The sequence below is a fragment of the Mesoplodon bidens genome, assembly GCF_964165515.1.
Source record: "Mesoplodon bidens genome assembly, chromosome: 11".
In the NCBI taxonomy this organism is placed as follows: Eukaryota; Metazoa; Chordata; class Mammalia; order Artiodactyla; family Ziphiidae; genus Mesoplodon; species Mesoplodon bidens.
In genome coordinates, this window is record NC_138167.1 from 37,103,083 (window position 1) to 37,130,712 (window position 27,630).

Below are 27,630 nucleotides of genomic sequence, written 5' to 3' on the forward strand. Positions count from 1 at the left end.
ATGTATCTAAATATATAGACTTGATTTAAAACAAGAAAATTTTAAAAATTTAATAGAAATTAAACTTAATGCTACAAATAATTTCAAAAAACAGCATACATATTCTGACACTGCAGATTTTAATTACTTCAAATACATTTAAAGTACTTAAAAATAAATCTTATGTTTTTATGTCTTATGTTTTATGTGTTTTCTCCTCCCATCCTTTCATATTTTCCTGTTTTAGTGTTCGTTTCCCTCTGTGGGAAAAATATTTAATGATATGTTATGGAGTATCTAAAATATATTTGTGCTTTACAAAACAAAAAGCATGATCATTCTACACTTGAGGTACCCTCAAAATACAAAATCAAAATTCAAAGCATTTCAAAATTTTAAGGAATTTCTTTAAAAAGATGTGTACAACGTTTATATTTTCATGCAATCATGGCTTTTTTAACCTGTCAGATAAAAGACTAGTTTTATTTTCCCTCAGAGAAGAGGTAGCCGTTTAGCTTTAACTGGTGTTTTAGATAAAATTATCTTGAGGTACAAAGTAGATAAGCAAAGTGCTGCCCATTAGTACGTTAGATTATCCAATAATTACAATGTGAAAGTAGAACAAAGATATCTAATACCATCTTTCCCTACTTGGTTACTTTTCTCGGAAACAGTGAATCATGAACTTGAAAGGTATACAGCCTAAAAAAATTCTCTCTACTAACTACTTCTAATAGTTTCACGGTCTTCTTTATTAACCCCTTGCTGAGTCTTAACTCTTACAAGTAAACAAGTAGTAATTACTGTGGAAAAGATATGATTACCCTAAATGAATTCTTTTATTTTCAGTGACAAAGGAAGGGAGGAAGAGAGAGAAGGAGGGAGGGAGGGAGGGAAAAGTCTGTGTGGAGACCTTAGAAAACTAAGTATCAAAATTTTTCTGAAAATACCTTAGCAACAAATAATGACCTGGACTATATGTTTTGATTTTCAGTGGTCCTTTATTAAGAAAAAAACAAAACTAAAAACTAATAGTGTTACAGTTGAATTCTGGAATCTTAAAATGCATAATATGGAACCAACTCTTTTTTCTTTTTTTTTTTTTTACAACAAACTTCATCTAAGAAAAAGTTATTATTGGCTTTCTTCAGTATTCTGAAGTTTATCAGAAAAGCCTATATATAAATCTGGTAACAGATTTTAGTCCAAAAGCTAAGAATCAATAAGCAATCTGGACAACAGTTCCTATTAGTCCTTGAAAACTGTGTATGTGAAAAAAAGAAAAGAAACTGGACATCTAACCTCTGACATGGTTCAAGGTTTCTCTTATTAAGTCATTTAAAATAATTCAATCCGTGTGGCAATAAATAAGATAAATGCAGTCTCCTGATCTCAGAACTTAGGGAAAGCAGATAATCAAATTCTCAGGTCCCCCATGTATGCCAAAATATCTTTGCCAAAAAAAAAAAAGTTAGCCTACATGGCTAAATCATTTTGGTTGTGAACTAGTGATTTGACAACCAAGGAAAAGACTATGACCCTGAAACCCTAAACAATGTAAGGGTAAACATGAAATTAGAAATGAGTTTTTCCTTTAGGAAGGAAAACTGCTTTTAATCAATAAAATGTTTTGCAGAATAGCTTATTAGTCTATGAATAAAGTCCCAAAGCAAGTAAATTTTGCTTGTGAAAAAATTTTCTGACACCTGTGGGGGGAAATATAAAAACATCCTTACTTGGAAAAAGAAAAAGAAAGAAAAAATAAAAACACTCTTTACTAATAATGAAATATGTTTTCTGTTAGGAAATATTAAAGACCCCATATATTTGAATCACGTTCAAGTATTATGAAACATCATTTAGATAATCACATAAGTAATAAACAATGGCTAGAGTGAACATTAGTAAGGCAAAATGATATCAATTTATATAAATAAAACTTCCTAAGTTTCTAACAATAAAACTTCCTAAGTTCCCAACTGAAGGTATATATTGCTTTCAAAGCCATTAAAAGTTCAAAGCTTAGAACAAATTCCTAGTAATTGGGATGAATGATTCTATTTGTTTTCTTACTGTGAAAGCAGCAGTTTTTTTCCTAAATAAAATTATATACTTTTTTCCCTGGAAAAAAGTTTTGGGGGTTTGTTGTTTCCTTTTGTTTACTATCCTCTGCACATATATAAAAGCTTGAATTAAACATCTGAAAGTTCTAGATTATGGGTATCTCACAAAGCCTATGCTCTCTTTCTCTAATATATTAACTTTTCCATTCCCTCTAAGGCAGTCTATAAGCAACTTATGTTCACAGTCAGGGAGAAAAAAGTTATTATTGACAGGCTACTTTTCTTCCCCCACTGAAAATAAAAGCAGCTCTTCTGAGTTCAATTATGGAGAACTTATATCCCTACAATAAAGTTTTTAAAATGCCAGATTCTCTTAGATTTTAAGTTTCTACACAATTTGTTTCTCTGCACAGTGTAACTAGGGGTAAAGAGATCAAGGAATTACTGCTCAGCTAGACTTCCTCCAGAGTCATTCAAGGCGTATTATGGTGTAGTAGAAACCACTATTCTTACTGTGAAAGTTTTCTTCAATCCAGTTGGATATAAGGCAATCATTTAATTAGAAAACATGATCTTCAGTACACAAATGGCTACTGATAACACATGTGTGATCAGACTCTAATACTCCCATTTTAGTTTTGTTAGAATGTCATAGCTACTTTGTTGGGATTGCTGGCTCTTCGAAAGGTGGCATTTTTTTGTTTAGCATTTTGGTTGATGTGAATTGTGCTAATAATGAACTTGACAGTTTAAAAAATTCTTCGACTTTGATCTGGTCTTGCTTGCTAACTGGAATCTGCTCAATAATTTTTAGGTCTGTTTTAATATATATATACATACATATTTTGCAGTAACAAAACACACATAGGTTAAAATATATCTTTTTAAAATTTCTGTGAGAAAAATACTTCATAAATTTATTCTTACTTCTTTTTTAAAAAATATAGGCGTCCAACAATTCCAGAGCTAAATTTAAGTACAGATGAAAAAAACAAAATATAATCCCATGGCTTATTAATTTTCTAATTATAGAAATACTTTACTAAAGTCGTCATTCCAAAAGTATAACCTCTTGTGAAGAGTTGCATGAACAAACCAAAAAAGCTGGTGAATAGAAGCAAGAGAATGCAGGCAGTTTCTTAAAGACTCTCAAAATAAACCTGAAATACCTTTTAAAATATATTAGAAAAATAAAAGTCTTAAAAATAACTGGATCTTTACAATCTTGAATTCATCCCGAAGTATACATACACAACAATCTTGATGATCCAGAATTTATCCCAAAAAATATATAGCAAAGTAAAAAAAGTTCCAGAGAATCATATGCAATATTGCTTAGACAGCCACTAAAATTCTATTACCTTTTGGAGAACATCTAGAGCTGTAAGTACAGCTTCCTGTAAACTTGTCAAAACTGCTTCAGTGTAAGATGGAAGAATGAAAGGGGATGCATCTGAACTTATTGGGACTGAAACGGCACTGTGTAGTATGACTCCCAACTTTTGCAAATCATCCATGTTGAAACCAGTTTTTATGTGTTGGTAAAGAGCTGGAAATATCTGAATTAAAGCTGTAAGAAAAGGCTGGCTGGGAATGAAAGTTAGTTTATCAAAAGTAATAGGAGGCTTAGTGCTTTCAGATCCAACTCTATACCAGGTATTCCATGCAGCCCACCAGAGATTCAAATCTTCAAGCTCATCAGTAACTACGGGTGGCTCAAAGCTGCTGTATCTTCCAAGTCTTTCTCCAATGGAATCTGTTCTTACAAATGGCCTGTTCAGGCCAGGGCCTGATATGGACCCTAAAAGGACAGGCACAGGGACATTAACTGCAGGTGGTGTCTCAGGCTTATCTGAGTCTCTGACAGGGGTCACAATCTGTAAAATTTCCTGGAAGCTTTTCAACGCAGCCAGAGATACTTCATTGTTTTTGCTGAGCGCTGCTGATTGTATATGGTCAAGAAGAACATCCCATGCTCTTGAAAAATCTCCTATATTAGGAAGAGGAAAAAAAATTTTATCACCATAAAAGAGATCAAATTTTCTCTTACTATTAGACAGTTTAAAGTTTATTTGCTTTATTTTTCTGCTTAAATTCCTATAGAACTAGAAAAAATACGCTAAGGTACTAACAATGTGAATTAAAATCATTACAACCCAAAAATCCAGTAAAAAATTTTTGTCAGCTACAGGAACAAACAGCATCAAGAAGAGGATAATGAGTATATCAAACAAGGTTTTGGTCTTAAAAATAAAACTCTGTAAATGTATGTATACATGTTTCTATTCTAGTACTTCTACCTAAGGAGAACAGAATAAAAACTTAAGAGGGTGAAAACAAAAACTTTTCAGTAACATCTTCAGTCTATCCATCTATCGTTATTAATGATTAAGTAAGATGTTCCCATTCTTAAGCATATTGGAAAAGTTATAACAGTATGATACACGTTTTTTTATCTGTCTAAATGTTTAAAATAAACTGTAAATCATACTCCATAAAAATCTTAACTTTACACTTTGGTTTTCATATTTAAATAATTTTACAGTTGTGGAATTTTCTTAAACATTTTTCCCCCATCAGTGAGTTTCCAGGAGAAAATGCACCATAAAGATTAGACTGTCCTTTTACAATGAGTCTAAATTTATTTCTCCCATGTAAAACTGAGTCGACTGATCTACCATCAGCAAAGCATGGGCTGAATGGTAGCTGTTGTTTCCACTAATCAATTCAATCTCTTGCTCTACTCCTGTGACCAACTAAGCACGTTTATAATGAAATTCTCTATGGCCAGGTGTGGTTTGTTCCTATAAAGCCCAGCAAAAAATGATCTTGTTCCTACAGACATCTAGCCCAATGGCTTTGTTAGTAGCATGGATTATTACCCACCTATTTGTATTTAAATAATGCAAAAATCAGAGGAACTGACATTCTGCAAAGGATAACATAAGTTGGCTATGAAATAGAGATAATTGAGGTTTAAAGAATTTCACTTCACAAAAGCTATCAAAGACTAGATGTTTTTTCAAGCAGGGATAAACCCATATGACTGAGGAAGCATTCAGTTAATTGGAAAGCTGGAACTAAGTCTGGTATAAAACAGTTAAGTACTGCTCTGCTTTTATAGGATAAATGATAACACTTGCCCAGTTATACGCCTCTTCCTCTCCATACTCTTTTTTTTTAATTGAAGTATAATTTACATACAATAAAAAAACAGATTTTTCAGTAAACTGTTCAGAGTTTTAAAAATTTTTGTCTAAAAACTATCAAAACAACGAACAAAATACTTCTGCTTGTTACCATTCCAGTCCAAAAGTCAGATGAAACATTACATTTCCCCACCAGAATGGTGACCAAGTCTCAGATTTAGAATATTCCATGCCATAGGAAGGAAAAAACCCAGCAATTCTTTCATTAATATATTCTATGTCTAGGAAGAAGTCTTCTTTCTAAAAGGCTAGGTATAATTATATATTGCACATGGTTATGTTAAAAATATTAACTGCATTATTTAAAAATATTTTTAAATTTTTTTATACAATTTTTAAAGGTTACACTCTATTTACAATTATTACAAAATACTGGCTATATTCCAGTGTTGTAAAATACATCCTTGTAGCCTATCTTATACCCAACAGTTTGCAGCTCCCAGTCCCCCACCCCTATATTGCCCCACTTGCCCCTTGTCCCCACTGGTAACCACTAGTTTGTTCTCTGTATCTGTGAGTCTGCTTCTTTTTTGTTATATTCACTAGTTTGTTGTATTTTTTAGATTCTACATAGAAGTGATATCATACAGTATTTGTCTTTCTCTGTCTGACTTACTTCACTTAGCATAATGCCCTGCAAGTCTACCCATGTTGCTGCAAATGGCAAAATTTTCAACTACAAGAAAAAAACTGCAAAAAACCACAAACAAGTGGAGGCTAAACAATATGCTACTAAACAGCCAATGGATCACTGAAGAAATCAAAGAGGAAATCAAAAAATACCTAGAGACAAATGAAAATGAAAGTACAAAGATCCAAAACCTTTGGGACGCCAGCAAAAGCAGTTCTAATAGGAAAGTTTATAGCAATACGAGCTTACTTCAGGAAATAAGAAAAATCTCAAATGAACAACCTAACTTTACACCTAAACGAACTAGAGACAAAAGAACAAAACCCAAAGTTAGTAGAAGGAAAGAAATCATAAAGATCAGAGCAGAAATAAATGAAATAGAGACTAAAAAAAAAAAAAAGAAAAGATCAATGAAACTAAAAGCTGCTGCTTTGAAAAGATAAACCAAATTGACAAACCTTCAGCCAGACTCAGCAAGAAAAAAAGGGAGAGGGCCCAAATCAATAAAATCAGAAATGAAAAAGAAGAAGTTACAACTGACACCACAGAAATACAAAGAATCATAAGAGACTTCTATGAACAACTATCCACCAATAAAATGGACAACCTAGAAGAAATGGACAAATTCTTTGAAAGAATCTCCCAAGACTGAACCAGGAAGAAACAGAAAATATGAACAATTATTGGTTATGAAATTGAATCAGTAATTTAAAAACTCCAACGAACAAACGTCCAGGACCAGATGGCTTCACAGGTGAATTCTACCAAACATTTACAGAAGAGTTAACACCTATCCTTCTCAAACTACTCAAAAAAAAAACTGCAGAAGAAGGAACACTTCTGAACCATTCTATGAGCATCACCCTGACACCATAATCTTATTCTAAAATAATAAAAACCATTTCCTAGTGTCCAAACTATAAAAAATCACCAAAGCTACATGAACTGCATCATGTCTTCATTTTTAAAAATCTAAATCTATTAGTTCTTAGCTTTTAAGATAAAGTAACTATCACAGAGGTATTAAAAATGATGCTTATTTGTCAAAACTCAGCAAACATACAGTTAAGATTGGCACATTTCATTATATGTAAATTTTACATGAAAAAAACTAAGATTTAAAATGTATATATATGTACATTATATGTATGTATGTGTATATATAAAATAGAGACAGCCCTAAAGTGTACATGATGAACACCACACAAAAATGCCTACGAAAAGAGTAAATATGCTTATGCTTTAACATAATGAGGGGGGAAAAAAGCCAACCATAAAATAATAAATTAAAAAAATAATATATACACCTTGTTCACAATTATGTACAAAAGTACTTCTGTTCACTTTTCTCAATCAATCCCAGCCCTACCACCAGAATTGAAGGAAGGTATTATAATCTACACCAGAGTTTCTCAATCTCAATACTACTAACATTTTGGGTTGGATAATTCTTTGTTGTAGGGGCTATCCTGTGCATTGTAAGATGTGTAGCAGCATCCCTGGCTGCTATTCCCCCCAGAAGCCAGTAGTGCATGTCCTTCCCCAGTTGTGACAAACAAAACTGTCTCCAGACATTGGCAAATATCCTGTGGGGGCAGGGAGTACATTGGGCAAAATTGGCCCTGGTTGAGAGGCATTGATCTACACCACCAACAGTTTCCTCACCAGTCTAACAGTATCCTACCATTCTTCTTTGTGGCCATTCCATTGTACACGTATCATCTGAAGTGATATTTCTGAACTGCATATCTGATCACATCACATTATGGATTAAAACTTTCCAGTGGTTTTCAGTGCTCTTAGAATAAAGTCTTAACTTTTGAACATAACCTACAAAGTGTTCCATGCTCTGGCCTCTCTCTACCTCTACAACCTCATGTGGAATTACACTTTTCCGTGTTCTCTTCATTCCAGACCTTCAAACATGCCGGGGTCCTCACCATCCCCATCTCCTCAATCTTCTCCCATCTCTTTTACACATTCTCTCTGCCTGTAAGGCTCTTCCCAGTTCCTCCTGCCCTTGCCTGATGAACTACTACTCAGATAAAATATTGCTTTCTCAGGGAAGCCTATACATACCTCACTGGCCTGGTCAAATATCTATTATAAGCACACAATCTATTATAAGCTCCTTTTAGCACTGACCGCTGTAGCAATTTTGTATTTATTTATGTAATTATAGTTCTTCCCTCATACCCATGATATAGCAAGGACATTGTATCCCCTAGAGACTCACCCACAGTAGGTGCACATTACATATTTTTTCAGTGAGATGAATGAAAATGTGCATGCTCATGCACACACCATACATAACACAAAGACTGGCAGTTAAGACGGATTATTCTTGAAAAGTAGCATTGTATATGAACTTTAAAGAATCTCCTGTATTTTCCAAATTTCCTTTAACATTAATTACTTGTATACTCAGAAAAAAAAATGTATATCTACCTAAAGGTTGCAGTAAATATCTTCTAGTGTTGAAGATTCTTGCTACTCCGGCCAATGTTAAAACCCATGTCTCAGCCCATTGCTTCTCTGCTGTGTCCCTTGAATGATGAATGAGAATATTGCCACCTCCGGACTCAATCTTTTCTTTGTCTGCAGTGGTAGAAGACTCTCGAACTCGGTCCAATAGATGAAAGAGAACCTAAATATTTATAACAATGCATATAAAAAGTATTGATAACACAGCTTAAGTAACAGCATAGAAAATTAGGCATTGTTACAAAGAATCACACCTGACATTCTGATCAATCCCCATATATTAGACGAAACTGACCAACAGAGGTATCCTTATATTAAGTTTATCCTTAAGGTCATGGAATATGAAAAATTAAAATAAATTGGATAGACTATTGTCTAAGACTTACTGAGCTGAGGCGCCAATGGAGCATCTAGGGGGTAATGTACAACAAGGGAATGAAGCTAAGGAGAGGGATCCAGGCAAATATATAACTATGAGTGACATCTGGACAGAGGTTACTGCTGAAACTTCAGGACTGGATGAAGGTGCTTGAAAAAAATCAAGCAGGAAGCGGTTGGGATTTGGGGAATGTTTACATTTAAAATGTAGAATCAGAGGAAGTAATAGGAGCCAAAAAAATAAAAAAAAATTGAATAGAGAAGCATACGCATGCTGTGGAACAGAAGCCAAAGGAAGAGAAATTTCAAGGAAAAAATAATCAGCAGTATTAAATGCTACAAAAAGTGAGTAGGATAAGGATTGAGCATGGGGCAAGAGACTTGGCAATTAGGAGACTACCTGTACAGCCTATGAACAATTTGTGTGGTTCTAAAAATATGGTCTCAGAACCATCAGCATCACCCGGGAACTTCACAGACATGCAAATTCTCAGTCCCCAGGCCAGGGGAAAGAAATCAGAAACTCTAGGGGGTTGGGGACAGTGGCTCAAGCAATTTGTTCTTTAATAAGTCCTCTAGGAGATTCTGTTACATGCTAAGGTTTAAGATACTCTGAAGTAAAATAATCTGGATATCAAATTACAAGGGGGTAAGGGAATGCAGGGGAAGTGAGAAAAAAAAATTACTGAGATTTAGGCAGCAAGATTAACAATGAAGCTGTCTGAAAAGAAAACAGGAATCAGAGAAATATCAGTTTGTTTTTTAAAACAGTAAAGGACTCTTCAGCATGTTTGTGAACTGAGAAGCCAGGGGATAGAGTTGAAACAGAAGACACAAGAGGGGACTTCCCTGGTGGTCCAGTGGTTAAGACTATGCTCCCAATGCAGGGGGCCTGGGTTCGATCCCTGACATCCCTCATGCCGCGTGGTGCAGCTAGTAAAAAAAAAAGACAACGAAAAAAAACAGGAGACATAGGAGTAGGGAGCAGGGCTTTTAATTATTTTCATTAGGGAACATACATTATTAATTTTTTAAGAGGAAATTCTGGGGTCTTTTTATTAAACTGAAAACATTGTTAAATACAATGAAGGTTTACCATTTTGCCTACCGTCAAACTTGCTGATTTAAAAAATTCACAAAAGCAATGAAAGGATTATAAATAGAATTTTATTAAAATGGAACAGATTAAACAAAAAACAGAGAGCTTTTAGCAAAGAGGGGATGCTCACTAATAAGCTGTTGACTTTGTAAGAACATTTTAAAAAGAAGATAAAATTGAAAAATTAAAAAATTAAACTGCATATTTAATGAATAAACATGGAATTTACAAATTGGAGGTGGTTTTTGTTTGGTGAGTCTGCAAGTAAATTTCACTACTGTTGAAATTCTTTATTTATAAAATTTTCATTTGACTATATTATATTTGAATTATAGGTAGTGGTTTAACAACTACTAGTTTTATTACCACAGGGGAAAATGAGGAGAAAGGGAAGTGTAAAGGAGATAAAGAGATAAAAAGATGAGGCTTTTAGTATTTAATCTATGTGAGGTGCAATTAAAAATACGACAAAGCTAACATTTTCTGTTTTGCCAAATGCACAGAAACTCTTGTTTAAAAATTAATAGGAAGAAAATATATATGTATAACTGAATCATGTTCAGTGAAAGTGAAACTAACACATTTTAAATCAACTAGACTTCAATAAAAAAACTAAAAATTAAAAACATTTTAAAAAAATTAACAGTAACAAGTTTAATTGAAAAAGTATATAAGCATGTCTCAATTAAGAACTGATAACTCAAGCTATTTTACAGTACCTTCCAAATAACAGTGTGCCACGTTGAGTGCTGTAATAAAGTTCCATGTGCACCAATTGTTGAAAACAGAGTTTGCCCTGCACTCTTCCTGACAGCAGGACGGGGGTCCACACATAGTTCACCCAATTTTGCATAAAGACACAACCACAAACAATCAAACGGTGGTGCAGGGTGGAACGGCCGATTTAAAACCACTCCTTTCTCTTCTGCCTGCTTTTGCTGTGCTGCCTCTTCGTTATTTAATTCTTTTTCAATAGTTTCTCCTCTTTGGAAAAAATAATCTGAAATATTCCACTAAAAAGCAAAGGAGAAAATATCAATTTATTCATAGATTTTATTTTAAACACATAGATATGCAACACATACTTTTTCAGAATTAAAAAAACAATTATTTCAGAAACTCCTTTTCTAGTAGAATGGATTTAATGAAAATATCTCCTCTTCTGTCAAGTGCCTCTATCTGATTTCAGAATTTGAGGGAGCAACCTTGTGCTAACATTAATAATTTGAAAACATTGGTGCAGTCAATGTGGAAAACAATATGGAGGTTCCTCAAAAAACTAAAAATAGAACTACCATATGATCCAGAAATTCCACTCCTGGATATATATTCGGAAAAAATGAAAACACTAATTTGAAAAGACACATGCACCCCAATGTTCATAGCAGCACTATTTACAATAGCCAAGATATAGAGGTACCTAAGTGCCCATCAACAGATGAATGGATAAAGAAGATGTGGTAGCTAGATAGGTAAATAAATAGATTGTATATATTATATATATATGTATATCTATCTCTCTCTGTATATACATACACGTACACACACACGCACACACACACACACACAATGGAATACTACTCAGCCATAAAGAAGAATGAAAATTTGCCTTTTTCAACAACATGGATGAACCTGGAAGGTATTATGGTTAGCGAAATAAGACAAAGAAAAACAAATACTGTATGTTATCATTTATATGCAGAATCTAAGATGATTCAAACAAATGAATACAACAACAGAGAAAGAGACTCATACAGAACAAGCTAGAGGGGAGATGGAAGTGGGAAGGGACAATATAGGAATAGGAGATTAAGAGGTATAAACTACTATGTATAAAATAAACAAGCTACAAGGAAATATTGTAAAGCACAGGGAATATAGCCAATATTTTATAATAACTTTAAATGGAGTATAATCATAAAAATTTTGAATCACTATGTTGTACACCTGAAACTAGTATATTATAAATCAACTATACCTCAATAAATAAAAGAAAAAAAGAAAACAAGTTGGTTCTACCTAGAAAGTTGAACATGCACATACATAAAGACCCAGCAATTCCAATGTAGGCTATGTGCCCTCAAAAAATTCCTTGCACAAGTGCAAGAATCTTTATGACAGCATTGCTCATAATTGCAAAGACCAAGAAATAATCCAAATGTTCACCAAAGGTAGACTGGATCATTAAATTGTGGTATAATCATACAATGAAATACTGCATGATTAAATCACCAGGGATGAATCTCAAAAATAAATGTTGAGCAAAGAAACAACAGAAGATTAAAGTATGATTCTACTTATTCTGTTTAATAAACAGGCAATTGCAAACAATATATTATTTAAATATAAAAGCATGAAGTGATAAAAACTATAAAGAAAAACAGGGAAGCAAGTAACAGAAATTTCAGGATACTAATGACTTTGACAGAGGAGACCAGTGCAATCTGAGAGGGGCATATGAAGGGTCTTAAGTAGGGTGATGTGCCATTTCCTGGCTTGGGTGATGGGTACTGAGGTGTCTGGGTATATCTTTACTTCACAGTAAAAATTAAAAGAAATGAAGAACAATGAAAAAGAAAAAAAATGTTTAATATGAAAAATTTCAAGAACATACAGAAAAACAGGGAGAATATATCAATATACTGATATAACCACCACATCTAGATATAACAATTGTTAACATTTTGTCATATTTTCTTCATGCCTATATTTTATAATCTCTACTAGAAAAGGCTTTAAAAAACATAACCATGATACCATTATTACCCTAACAAAATTATTAAACAATCCCTTACTATCATTTAATAATATTTTGTAATTTCATACAAGAGTAATTAATATCTCCAAACATGTCTTATTGAGTTCATTGTCAACCACAGTAAGGTATGTGAATTAATGAGAATTACGTCAATTGTAAAAATGAAGAGAATACAATACCTATGAACATAAACGTAAAATAAAGGAGTAGCAGTAATTTAATCAACACTGAATTAACCAACCACTCTTTGGGAGCAATTAAATACTCAACATGCCTATGCTTTCCCCTATGATTACATTTTTAATTGTAAAATATTAGCTTATCTAGTTGTAAGGAACATTAAGTTTGACCTTAAAAACTTCTGAATTATAATATGTATTTAAAAGTCTAAATAATTGCCTTTAAATAAATGTATACTGTTTTCTTCTCTATATGTTTAATGTAATATTAACAATACCTTAACATAGATTTAATTATTTCTATACTCAAGATAAGTGAAATGAGGCTCAAGAGGTCAACAGTTTAACAATGAACAAGATGCAGACAGAATTAAAATAGTACATGTATATCTGTTTCCACAGTCTAGGCTCTCTCACTATTATATGCTATCTCCTAAACACCTAACTAAGCAGTGTTGACACACTACAGGACTATGTAAATGGTAAAGTCTTTATTGAAGCTTTACTTCCTAAATAAGTAGTACATAAAAATGTTACTACTGTCAGAAAGAGAAAGAAAAATACCATATGATATCACTTATATATGGAATATAAAATACGATACAAATGAACCTACCTATGAAACAGAAACAGATTCACACACATAAAGAACAAACTTGTGGTTGCCAAGGGGAAGAGGGGTGAGGGATGGATGGATTAAGAATTTGGTGTTAGCAGATACAAACTATTTAGAATTGATAAACAACAAGGTCCTACTGTATATAGCACAGGGAACTATACTCAATATCCTATGATAAACCATAATGGAAAGGAATATAAAAGATAATGTATATATATATGTATAACTGAATTACTTTGCCGTACAGCAGAAATTAACACAACATTGTAAATCAACTATACTTCAATTTAAAAAAAATGTTACTACGAAAATAACGTTAAAAATCAGTTACCCTTGAGACAGCAGAAGCAAGAAGAACTACAATCCTGCAGCCTGTGGAACAAAAACCACATTCACAGAAAGATACACAAAATGTAAAGGCAGAGGACTATGTACCAGATGAAGGAACAATATAAAACACCAGAGAAACAACTAAATGAAGTGGAGATAGGCAACCTTCCAGAAAAAGAATTCAGAATAATGATAGTGAACATGATCCAAGACCTCGGAAAAAGAATGGAGGCAAAGATCGAGAAGATGAAAGAAATGTTTAACAAAGACCTGGAAGAATTAAAGAACAAACACTTAGAAGAATTACAGAACAAACAAACAGAGATGAACAATACAATAACTGAAATGAAAAACATACTGGAAGGAATCAATAGCAGAATAACTGAGGCAGAAGAACGGATAAGTAACCTGGAAGACAGAATTGTGGAATTCACTGCCGCAGAACAGAATAAAGAAAATAGAATGAAAAGAAATAAAGACAGCCTAAGAGACCTCTGGGACAACATGAAATGCACCAACGTTCGCATTATAGGGATCCCAGAAGAAGAAGAGAGAGAGAAAGGACCCAAGAAAATATTTGAAGATTATAGCTGAAAACTTCCCTAACATGGGAAAAGAAATAGCTGCCCAAATCCAGGAAGTGCAGAGAGTCCCAGGCAGGATAAACCCAAGGAGAAACACACTGAGACACGAAGTAATCAAACTGACAAAAATTAAAGACAAAGAAAAATTATTAAGAGCAACAAGGGAAAAATGACAAATAACATACAAGGGAACTCCCATAAGATCAACAGCTGATTTCTCAGCAGAAACTCTACAAGCCAGAAGGGGGTGGTATGATGTATTTTAAGTGATGAAAGGGAAGCACCTACAACCAAGATTACTCTACCCGGCAAGGATCTCATTCAGATTCGACGGAGAAATTAAAACCTTTACAGATAAGCAAAAGCTAAGGGAATACAGCACCACCAAACCAGCTCTGCAGCAAATGCTATAGAAACTTCTCTAAGTGGGAAACAAAACAGAAGAAAAGAACCTATAAAAACAACCCAAAACAATTAAGAAAATAGTAATAGGAACATACATATCGATAATTACCTTAAATGTGAATGAATTAAATGCTTCAAACAAAAGACACAGGCTTGCTGAATGGATACAAAAACAAGACCCGTATATATGCTGTCGACAAGAGACCCCCTTCAGACCTAGGGACACATACAGACTGAAAGTGAGGGGATGGAAAAAGATATTCCATGCAAATGGAAATCAAAAGAAAGTTGGAGTAGCAACTCTCACATCAGACAAAATAGACTTTAAAATAAAGACTATTACAAAGAAGAACACTACATAATGATCAAGGGATCAATCCAAGAAGAAGATATAACAATTGTAAATATTTATGCACCCGACATAGGAGCTCCTCAATACATAAGGCAGATGCCAACAGCCATAAAAAGGGAAACTGACAGTAACACAATCATAGTAGGGGACTTTAACACCCCACTTTCACCAGTGAACAGATCATCCAAAATGAAAATAAATAAGGGAACACAAGCTTTAAATGATACATTAAACAAGATGGAGTTAATTGATATTTATAGGACATTCCATCCAAAACCAACAGAATACACTTTCTTCTCAAGTGCTCATGGAACATTCTCCAGGAAAGATCATATCTTGGGTCACAAATCAAGCCTTGGTAAATTTAAGAAAACTGAAATCATATCAAGTATCTTTTCTGATCACAACACTGAGACTAGGTATCAATTACAGGAAAAAATCTGTAAAAAATACAAACACATGGAGGCTAAAAAATACACTACTAAATAACCAAGAGATCACTGAAGAAATCAAAGAGGAAAGCAAAAAATACCTAGAAACAAATGACAATGAAAACACGATGACCCAAAACCTATGGGAAGCAGCAAAAGCAGTTCTAAGAGGGAAGTTTATAGCAATACAGTCCTTCCTCAAGAAACAAGAAACAACTCAAATAAACAACCTAACCTTACACCCAAAGCAATTAGAGAAAGAAGAACAAAAAAACCCCAAAGTTAGGGCTTCCCTGGTGGCGCAGTGGTTGAGAGTCCGCCTGCCGATGCAGGGGACACAGGTTCGTGCCCCGGTCCAGGAACATTCCACATGCCACGGAGAGGCTGGGCTCGTGAGCCACGGCTGCTGAGCTTGCGCGTCCGGAGCCTGTGCTCCACAATGGGAGAGGCCACAACAGTGAGAGGCCCACGTACCGCAAAAAAAAAAAAAAGGGGTGCTAGGAAAACTGGACAGCTACATGTAAAAGAATGAAGTTAGAACCCTCCCTTACACCATACACAACAATAAACTCAAAATGGATTAGAAACCTAAATGTAAGACCGGACACTATAAAACTCTGAGAGGAAAACATAGGAAGAACACTCTTTGACATAAATCACAGCAAGATCTTTTTTGACCCACCTCCTAGAGTATTGGAAATAAAAACAAAAATAAACAAATGGGACCTAATGAAACTTAAAAGCTTTTGCACAGCAAAGGAAACTATAAACAAAACGAAAAGACAACCCTCAGAATGGAAGAAAATATTTGCAAACGAATCAACGGACAAAGAATTAATCTCCAAAATATATAAACAGCTCATACAATTCAATATTTAAAAAACAAACAACCCAATCCAAAAATGGGCAGAAGACCTAAATAGACATTTCACCAAAGAAGACATACAGATGGCCAAAAGGCACAGGAAAAGCTGCTCGGACTTCCCTGGTGTCGCAGTGGTTGAGAATCCATCTGCCAATGCAGGGGACACGGGTTCGAGCCCTGGTCCGGGAAGATCTTACATGCCGCAAAGCAACTAAGCCTGTGCACCACAACTACTGAGCCTGCGCTCTAGAGCCCACGAGCCACAACTACTGAGCCTGTATGCCACAACTATTGAAGCTCACGTGCCTAGAGCCCATGTTCCGTAACAAGAGAAGCCACCACAATGAGAAGCCCACACACCGCAATGAAGAGTAGCCCCTGCTCTCCGCAACTAGAGAAAGTCCGTGCGCAGCAACGAAGACCCAATGCAGCCATAAATGAATAAATAAATAAACAAATTTAGAAATAAAAAAAATAAGAAGCATGAAGGCTTAAAAACAAAAAAAAGGTGTTCAACATCATTAATTATTAGAGAAATACAAATCAAATCTACAATGAGGTATCAACTCACACTGGTTGGAATGGGCATCATCAGAAAACCTACAAACAAATGCTGGGGAGGGTGTGGAGAAAAGGGAACCCTCTTGCACTGTTGGTGGGAATGTAAATTGATACAGCCACTATGGAGAACAGTATGGAGGTTCCTTAAAAAACTAAAAATAGAATTATCATATGACCCAGCAATCCCACTACTGGGCATATACCCAGAGAAAACCATAATTCAAAAAGACACAGGCACCCCAATGTTCATTGCAGCATTATTTACAATAGCCAGGTCATGCAAGCAACCTAAATGCCCATCCACAGATGCATGGATAAAGAAGACGTGGCACATGTACACAATGGAATATTACTCCGCCATAAAAAGGAACGAAATTGGGTCATTTGTTCAGACATGGATGGACCTAGAGACTGTGATACAGAGTGAAGTAAGTCAGAAAGAGAAAAACAAATATCGTATATTAACGCACATATGTGGAATCTAGAAAAAGGGTACAGATGAACCAGTTTGCAAGGCAGAAATAGAGACACAGATGTAGAGAACAAATGTATGGACACCAAGGGGGGAAAGGGGGTAATGGTGGTGGTAGGATGAACTGGGAGATTGGGATTGACATATGTACACTAATATGTATAAAATAGATAATAAGAACCTGCTGTATAAAAAAATAAATAAAATTAAATTTAAAAAGAAATCAATTACCCTTCACAGCAGAGTCAACTGAATATTTCTCTTGTATGTACTATTATTTGTTTACTAAATCCTCCCATAACAAACCTTACAAAAGCCAAATTTCAGCTCAATATATCAAAAGTATCCCAAATACTCTGCTTTTAAATAATCATTTCTTAAATGAGATTATTTAACCCTTCATACAAGGAATAAGTTTCGTACTTAAAAGTCATTTAAATGACTCCTATAGAGTCAAAAGCATAGCATTAGCTTGGCATTCACTCTCAATTGCAAACAGTGATTTCTAGATTATATGAGGAAGGCAATGATACTTACCAATAAACCTATTGAAGTTAAACTAATATTAAGCTCTTGGTTATGAAGTCCAAAGCTACCTGCAACATCTACAACTATCTGCAGGCAAGTGCAAGGCATTGTTGGTAGAAAATCTGTCACAACCAACTGAAGACACTGGAATGCAGTTCGTATCAAGGATTCTCTGAAAATACAAAAGAAAAGAAATTTATACTCATGTATTTAACATAAATGCAAGGAAAAATACATACCTACAATAATTTGAAGTAAAATTTTATTTTAAAATTCGAACAAGAAAATCTTCCCTAAGGTAGATTATAGAGTACTTCATCATTTACATAAATGTAAAAAAAGATAGGCTTACTTAAAAATAATTAACAAATAAAAATAAAGTACAGGAATAAGAAATAAAAGCAGTAAACTAAAAAAAAAAGAAACTATGTACTAATGCCATATTATTTCTATTGCATCAATTAGTCAAACAAAACATAGACATTGAATGAAAAAGGGAAACTGGATACAGCTACTTCCTCACCACTGTACCCTCAGTATCTAGCATGGTGCCTAGCACAGGAGAATACACACAATTCACTCACTGAATGAAAATGAGTTCCTTATTCTTTTATATCTATATTATATTTTATTTAAAATTCTACATCTAGTCTGTAAAAGTAAAGAGTAATTTTGTATTTCAAATGAAGACCATAAGAAGTATATGGTTTTGGAGAAAAATTCTGGTGGTGAAAAAAAATAATAAAAACATTAAAATAGCTAACACATTGAGCATTTACTATATTGTGTACTTTCTAAGTATTTTACATGTATTAGTTAATTTCATCCTTACAACACACTCTATTTTATAACTGTTGGGATGATCTAGGCTTTGGCTGATATCTTTCCACTTTAATCATCTCGTATTTTATAGTATATAAGGAAATTTGTTATTACAAATAAATAAGAAAAATTAATTTTCCACAGGAGTCTCAAGCATTTCCATCATGTAAAACTCTAAACTAGTCATCAAAACAAGATGAGTCGTGCCACAGAATTACAGACAAATATATCCAAATGTTTGCTAAATCTCGCCACTGCAATGTACTACCTTACATTAAACAAGTCCATACCTTTCCTCCAATTGTGCTCTTCCTTCTGTATTCCCTATTTAGTTAATAATACCACCATCCACTAAGCTGCCTAAGTCACAAATCTTGGAGTCATCCCTGATTCTGTTTGCTATTTCTGCCTTCACTCCAACAGTCAATCTATTAAGTAGCTCAAATCCATCTCCTCCTACTTCTAGAGAGCGCTGCAGGATTTCCCATTTACCCCTCCATGCTACTGACATAATGAGGTATCTCAAACACATAACAAATCACATCATTCCTCTGCTTAAAATCCTACAATTCCTCCCAAATGTACTGAGGATAAGTCCAAATAATTTATAAAGGCATACAAGGTCCTTTACAGTTTTGGCTCTGCCCCACTCCACAGGCATATACCCCTCCCACTGGAGTCCTATTCTTTTTTTTTCTTTTTTTCTTTTTTTTTTTTTTGGAGTCCTATTCTTTTGCAGCATAACAAACTACTTTGTTACTAGGACCCTAGGCCTTGTTCCTTTTCCACAGGTTTCTACTTTCAGAGCAGGAACTATTTACCCATGTAATCAGACTAACTAGCAAGTATAGTATATGTAGAGAGGTCAAACACTAAATGTTCATTTACATCTTACCAAATCGTTTACCAAAAGGAAACTCAACCTTTGGATGTGTTTCAAAGTTTGTTAGATTGATGCATTTTTCTTATTGTTAAGTAAGAACCTTGTATTCATGTATAAATGGCAAAGAAACAGCAATTTTTCCATCCTTCCAAAACAAACGTGAGCCCTAAGAATTCCCTATAGCCACTTGAAGGTAGGGTAAGAAAGACTATTCTAGATCTTAAACTTAAGCAGGAAGGGCATACATAAAAAATTAACCATCATCCCAAGATTTTAGGAGGGATTCCCTTTCCCTATCACTTTTTGGATGTTAATTTTAAACACTTACCCTTGATCATTTCTGATTGCTCCCATAACTCCAAGCACTAACGGCCATCCAGGCCCAAGACTGTCTCCCTGACTCTGCAGAATCTGCAACACACATTCTAATTGCTTGAGTCGGATATCTGGATGGTTAACACTGGACATCTCCTTTAATGGGTTCAGTAAAAGCAACTGCAGCCTCTGAAAAGGACGCAAGAAGCTAATTAGAATGAGAAGTCCCAGAACACAGAAAGGCTCTGCTATTGCCTTTCAAGTTTATATTCACCTCCACTCAGACTGCAATGGTAAAGAGAATTTTTTTAGTAAAATAAACATTGAAAAAGATTTCTCTAACAGTAATCATTAGGATTATTTTGTCATCTATGTCTTTCTTTTTAATAAGAGAAAATAAAAATCAATCTTCAAGATGCTACATTTCAGGATAAATAGGGAGTGATCTTATGTTAAAAGGTATTAACTATAGACCCATATATAAATGAATCTCACTAAAGGAAATATATCTATATATACCTAGCTCTATTTGGAGAGAAGAAAACAATTCCCAATTTCTAAAATTACCTTTCATTCACTCTATTAATGCATACCCCATGTATTGAAATTTAAAAGTCTCAGTACTCCTAAAAATGAACAAGTACAGTAGACAAAGATGACATAAAACCACAAAATTTTTTTTACTGTTGCAAAGTGGAAAAAGCACTTTGTTCTATTCTTTTCAGCATTTGAAAGCACTTGCTTCATTTTTAATTTTGTTCTCTCCAAGGATTCATTTATTTGGTTCACTGACTGAGCAAACATTTATTAAGCTCTCACCATGTGCCAGGTATTAAACTAGATGCTGAGGATATATACACAAACAGGGCTTTTGTTATAAAAAACTTAAATTGTAGTAGGAAAAAAATATGAAATCACTAAAATGAAAGCTCTATAAAAATGATCTTCTCTGTCCTGTTCATCATTCTATTCCCAGGCAGCTAAAATACTGCCTGGCATAGCATGCACTCAATATTATTTGTTGAGGAAATTTGTAGACTATAACTACATACAATACAGTAAGATAAGAGGGCAATGGGAATGGCTATTAAATGCCTCATTCCTACTCAATCTTCAAATAATAAAACTTTCGTGTACTTTTTAGAAACTGTATAAGATGTATGTGAATGATTATGGGAGTCAGGACAAAGGATTCATGACAAAAGTAAACTCTGAAAGTATAAAATAACCTTTAAAAGTATTTAAAAATAAAAATCTATTTTATTGTGCTTTCCTCTTCTGCCACTTGTTTCTCCCAATGTAAGGGTAATGAGTGGGAAAAATAAAAATAGAGACAGGTAAGGACCAAAGGAAAAGAGGCTAATAAAGTATGGACCCCAAATGAAGTCTTGGCACTGCATGAAGAGGGAAACTTCTAGACCGGGAGACCAATTCTAGGTAATTTATTAACTTAGTTCAGTGTTATTAACAAGAAAAAATTTCAATACAGATAATCCTAAAAATCTAGACATATCAACCTTCTGTAAGAGATCCATGGCCTACAAATAAAATAGAATATTAAGCAACAAGACCCACTTTTAGACTATCATCTATTTGATAAATTAAGAAAAGTTACACATGGGAGAGGATGATCTTACATTAAGTACTTTTAAAAAAGAGATTTTTTTTTTTACCTGGTTTTGTGAAAGTGGAGGATCATGGTTAAATGTTAATCCTGCTTTAATAAGTGAAGTTAAAGCTTCTGCTCCCCATTCTCTCATTCGAGAGTTTGGATGCTGGCACACCTAAGGGTATACATGTGGAAAAAAAATTAATATTTAATTTGTATACTTCTGCTATGCATCACACATCAGTTTGAGAAAAGAAAAATTAAAACATCACATTTTCTATTCTTTCATATTTAAAAAATTATATCAAATGTGCATCAATAAAGGTTGAAGAATATATGAAAATATCCAAAAGCTTACCTTCTGAATAAGAGGCAAGAGGAAGCAATAGAGAGACAGAAGATAAAAAATGAAACTAAACAAGTCACAGAAAAGAAAGGATTTCATAAAGGTAAATGATGTCATCAGAATAAACAAAAGCAGCAGATACTCAGGTTCCTAATCAGGTCTATCTTCATAATCAAACACTGAGCTAAAATTTGAAAAAACTTATTTTTTGCCATTTCATGAGAATCCTATAATGAAGAAATCTGCATATATTCTTTAATAGCTCATAAAAGTAATCCCAATAAAATGGAGGGAAAAAAAGAAAGAAAAGACAAGCACATTTTTTTCCTATTAAGAATACCTTTCTCAGATTACTAAGATAATGTGAAACAATCATAACAACCTAAACCTAAACTGCACATAAACATGTATTCCATAGAAGCAGCTGTTATTAAGAAGCAGCTAATTCTTCAGATTCACCCCAGTCTGAATACAAGAGAATAGAAATCCAAATAAAATTCCCTGGCACTATTTATAATTAGTGATACCAAATAGGTTTTTTTCCCTTTGTAGAAGAGCTACCTCATAATCACAGGAAAGGCTGTAAAGGAGCAGTGTTCAGTACGAAGTCTCAGTGCTAATTGCCTTGAAGTTTCAGAACTAGCTGAAGGTGAGGGGATCAAAAGATTATATAATAAAAGAAAGGGGTCCCAAGCTATCAGCTGAAGGAGACTTCAGAGATTTCATTGATATATCACCCATTTTCAGCCAAAAAAGTCAACCTGTTCCTTCACCAAAACGATTACTATAAAACTTTAGTCCCTGATAAAATATACAAACAGAAGTACAAAGAAAAAAATGTTAATGCTGTTTTTTCTTATGGTTATCCACAATTATTAATTCACTGTGTATGTCTTTATCCTAAACAAAAAGTAAATATAATAATTAAGAAAAAGAGGTTACCTCAAGTAGATGGCCAGTTAGAGGTCTCCATAGAATTTCTATTCGGTGCATGTTAACTAGACCAGTTTCTAACAATTTGGCAACAGCAAAAAGAGATGGTTCCTAGAGAGAAAACATAATACATTTTTATATTATAAGGAGAATTTGAGTATTTCACTTGTAAATAAAACTGAGAATACTGTGAAGAGCATGACTATAATTAATATATGATTAATTAGCAGTAAATAGAACAAAACCTCAGTTATCATAAGACAAGCCTTTCTGCCCACCCTCAAGTATCTAGAATAGCTCCTAATTGGAAAATTTGGTTGGGAAGAGAATGCTTTAGTGGGGAAAGAGTGAAAATTCAAAAATTATACCAGACACACAAAATGGCTAGTCTTCTGACCAGAAGGAAAGAATTTGCCTATGGACTGAATTGTGACCCCCACCCCCCAAACTTCATATGCTGTAACTCTAACCCCCAGTCTGATGGTATATGGAGATAGGGTCTATATAGAAGTAATTCAGGTTAAATGAGATCATAAGGGTGGGGCCCCAACACGGTAAGATTAATGTCCAAACACCAAAGAGCTTGTGAGCTCAGGCACACTCCTTTTCCCTTTTCTTCCCCCTTTTCCCTCTCCCTTTCCCTCTCTCCCTGCCATGTGAGGACACAGTGAGAAGGCAGCCATCTTTCAATCCAGGAAGAGCATCCACACCAGAACTGATCATGCTGGCAACCTGATTTTGAACTTACAGCTTCCAGAACTATGAGAAAATTAATTTCTATAGTTTAAGTTATCCAGTCTACAGTATTTTGTTATGGCAGGCTAAGCTGACTGATATATATTCTTATTAGTGAAGTCTTCAAATGCTCAGGGTTTATGTGTTAATATCAGGAAATACGAAAAAAAAACCCCAAAAAACAGAAAGGAGGCAACAGAGATCAGGGGAAAGAAGCATGACGTCAAGAAGAGGCAGAGATAAGCGTTGTCAGTTTAGACACTAACAGAAAAGCTGCAGAGACAGAAGACAAACCCCGTTTCTCAGTCGCTGGCATTTCAACAACAGAAAGGGAGTCAGTGTACCTCATAAGTGGCTAAATTAGAGTACCTGCTCCATGTGTTATAAGAACAGTTTCAGTAAAAAGATCAAAGGGCAACTATCTCTAACTCAATATTAACAGAGGTAGTAAAATATACTTAAATGAAAACTAAGCTGACTAAAACCGTGAGAATTTTTTGATGAGTGGCTGTGGTACTTCAAAAGGAGACAATGCATTAGAAAAAACAAAAGGCAACTGAAACTTTAAAAACAAATTAAGAGGATAATAGTTTTACAATTTTTAAGGAAAAAGATTTCGTAATTATTCTATACTCAACATTTTTACAGGGCTGATAAAAACCTATTATGAAAATGTGTGATATTATCTTTCTTTCCTAGTAAAAGCCGTTAAACCAAGTACCCTGGGGTCTAAGATAAATATAGTCAGGTTGACCCTGCCTGTGTGTGCTAATGCTGTACGTACCCTAAAAATTTTTGTGGTAGAAAAATTCACCATTCTAGAGACAATATAAGTTCATAGGCCTATGAACTTTTAACATGTCAGTACTACCACTTAATAGCTATGTAACCTTGAGTAATTTTTTTATTGAGGTATAACTGATTTATGATATTAGTTTCAGGTATACAACACAGTGATTCAAAATTTTTATAGATTATATTCCATTTATAGTTACTACAAAATATTGGCTATATTCCCTGTGCCACACAATATAACCTTGTTGCTTATTTATTTTATACAAAAAAAGAGTTTGTACCTCTTAATTCCCTTACCCTATTTGCCCCTTCCTCATTTCCTCTCCTCACTGGTAACTACTAGTTTGCTTTTTTTTAATTATATTCACTAGTTTTTGGGGGGGGGTTGTTTTATTTTGTGTTTTTTTTTTTATTCCACATATAAGTGATAACATACAGTATTTGTCTTTCTCTCTCTGACATATTTCACTAAGCATAATACCTTCCAGGTCCATCCATGTTGTTGCAAATGGCAAAATTTCATGTTTTAAGGCTACTAATTTTTTTTAATCTATGAAATGGAGATAATAATATACAGAAATGACCTCACGTTAGAAAGTGCCTGGCACATAATAAATCCTCATAAATTGCCTAGTATTACCTCCTCCTTTTCCTCCTTCTTCTTATTCTAATGAGGATACACAGAGGAATCACGTAGCATTTAGAAGAATGTATATGTCCAGACCTCATACCCAAAGATTCTTATATTCATGAAGCCTAGAAAGTGGCCTTGACTTGTGCAATTTTTAAAAATGCCATACCTGACTTTGATGCACACAAAACTTAGAGCCACAAGTGAAGTGGTTAAGAATGGAGCTCTGGGGCTTACCTGGTGGCACAGTGGTTAAGAAACCACCTGCCAATGCAGGGGACACGGGTTCGAGCCCTGGTCCGGGAAGATCCCACATGCCTCCGAGCAACTAAGCCCATGCACCACAACTACTGAGCCTGCAAGCCACAACTACTGAGCCCGTGCGCAACAACTACTGAAGCCCACACACCTAGGGCCCGTGCTCTGCAACGAGAAGCCAACGCAGTGACAAGCCTGCTCACCGCAACGAACAGTAGCCCCCACTCTCCGCAACTAGAGAAAAAGCCTGCGTGCGGCAATGAAGGCCCAATGCAGCCAAAAATAAAATAAAGAAAATAAATTAAAAAAAAAAAAAAGAATGGAGCTCTGAATGAGACACATGTGGGTTCAAATCCAAGCTCTACCAATCACTAAATAGGTGACCCCAGGCAGGTTATTTAAGCTAGTTTTATATTTCATCTGTAAAAAGGGGTTACTACTACTGAACCTGACAAAGTTGTCTTAAATGATTAAATAAAAATACATTAGTACCTGACATACAGTAAACAAAGAATAATAGCTCTTTTATTATTTTTGTTGTTGTTATACTGAGTCTGGTAATATGCCTGCACAAGTATCATCAATATTGCCCCCTTCTAAGAAAGAATTTGCAAGCTTTACTATCAGCTACCACCTCAACACATTAGCACAAATTCCTGAAATGAGGACCAAAAATGAGATGACTGGTCACTTTAAAGCCACACCTAAAGGACAATGATATATACATTTTAATTCCTAAGCTATTTAACTCACTCAGAACACCTAACATTGATAAACTTTAAAAAAAAGTAAAAAAAAATACAAATGTTTCTACTTATTTTAACATCTGAACATTTATAAATTTTTACAGAAAGCACAACTGAATAATAAACTGTTTTATACCTCCATAAAAATAATTTTTATAAAGTTCACACTTGAATACTTCTAAAAACTTTTATTTCCATTCCTTATCACTACATTACTTTACAAAATTAAATCCTAAAATGGAGAGATGTGACCCCATTCTCAGGGAAGTCATCTCTATTCCAGTGTGTCCATTTTCTCAACATCTGTTCCCTCCAAGCCTCCCTGAAATATCACATCTACTCCTACAACTCTATTGAAATTATACTCCTCAAGGTGAACAATAAACTAATAATACTCAAATCTATTTTTTTCTCAATCCTCATTGATCCCAACTTCATGTAACATTTTTCTCTTCTGACTTCCATGAACCTGCCCTTTCATACATATATATATCCTACCGTTCCTTGAATATTCATCTTCAATCACAAATTTAATTTATCTTGATTAGTTTTAATTCATTTTAGTAAAAATATGTACTAAAAAATCTTATGTAACAAGTCAATAAGGATTCAGAAAATAGGTCTCATATCACTTAATATCTATACCATTTATTTAGACTCTCTTACTACCTTAACTGCCACTTATCCATGGGCCAAGTGGTTTACATGCTCTTTCAAAGTAGAAATCTTACATTTCCTTTATATTTTCTAACAGAGTGTCATGTACATAGTAAACATATTGTACTTGTTGAGTGAATACATAAAATCTCAAGCCATTACCATATAAACTTGCTCAGATTTCATTACGGTACTCTATTAAAAATATTATACTTTTGTGTTAAGAATTAATCTTAAGGATGTAGGATTATTGAAGGTATCAAGAATTTGATTACTTCACTGTATTTCATATCATCCTTGCCTTGATTTGGAGTAAACTATAATATATATTTTCAAATACCTGCATGTTTATGTAATTCTCTACATGCTTTAATATACAAAACTTTGTCCTAATAAGATCTTATTGGCTAATATTTAAATGAATTACATGAGCCAAGATGACAAGCCACAGTACCCAGAATTATAATTAAGGACTAGGCAGACAACATAATTTTGGATCCTACAGTTGGATATTAAATAAACCATAAGCTGCATTCTCTGCTATTCTAATTATTTTCTGGATGTCTTCATTTATTTGTAAATGGTCCAAGTACTATATTTATTCATTTTAAAATGTAGAAAGTATTTTATTTTAAATAATTTCTAAGGTATAAATAAACCCAAATATTCCCGTGCTTTTCCAAGTTTAACAGAAAATGATATTTTGAGTATAGAAAGAAATGTTCTCAAAAGTACTGTTCTATTCATTTAGTCAACAAACAAAGCAAAAATTTAATTTTCAAGGTAGGGAGAATCATTACCTTCAGAAAGAAATGATTAGCACCTTATTTTCCAACCCAATGAAGGCAAGAGAAACTGAGACATATATTCCTTGATTTAAAACTTGTACTGCCCCAATCATAAGTTATAGTCATGAGGATTATTGTGACATTTTGTGGAACATATTTATAAATGTGGTGTTGAATTATTCTTT

At 34.0% G+C, this 27,630-nt stretch overlaps 1 protein-coding gene across 3 annotated transcripts in view; it reads right to left on the minus strand.

Moving 5' to 3' along the window:
- Positions 1-27,630, minus strand: part of MON2 (MON2 homolog, regulator of endosome-to-Golgi trafficking) — a 125,009-nt gene that overhangs the window by 34,636 nt on the left and 62,743 nt on the right. For all 3 annotated transcript variants that reach the window (XM_081249975.1, XM_081249974.1, XM_081249976.1), the window contains exons 20-26: positions 22,845-22,946; positions 21,621-21,731; positions 19,961-20,136; positions 17,937-18,099; positions 10,563-10,856; positions 8,331-8,529; positions 3,404-4,032 (exon numbers count right to left, since the gene is read on the minus strand). In XM_081249975.1, coding sequence (XP_081106101.1) covers positions 3,404-4,032; positions 8,331-8,529; positions 10,563-10,856; positions 17,937-18,099; positions 19,961-20,136; positions 21,621-21,731; positions 22,845-22,946 — 1,674 coding nt within the window. The remainder of the gene's footprint in view (positions 1-3,403; positions 4,033-8,330; positions 8,530-10,562; positions 10,857-17,936; positions 18,100-19,960; positions 20,137-21,620; positions 21,732-22,844; positions 22,947-27,630) is intronic.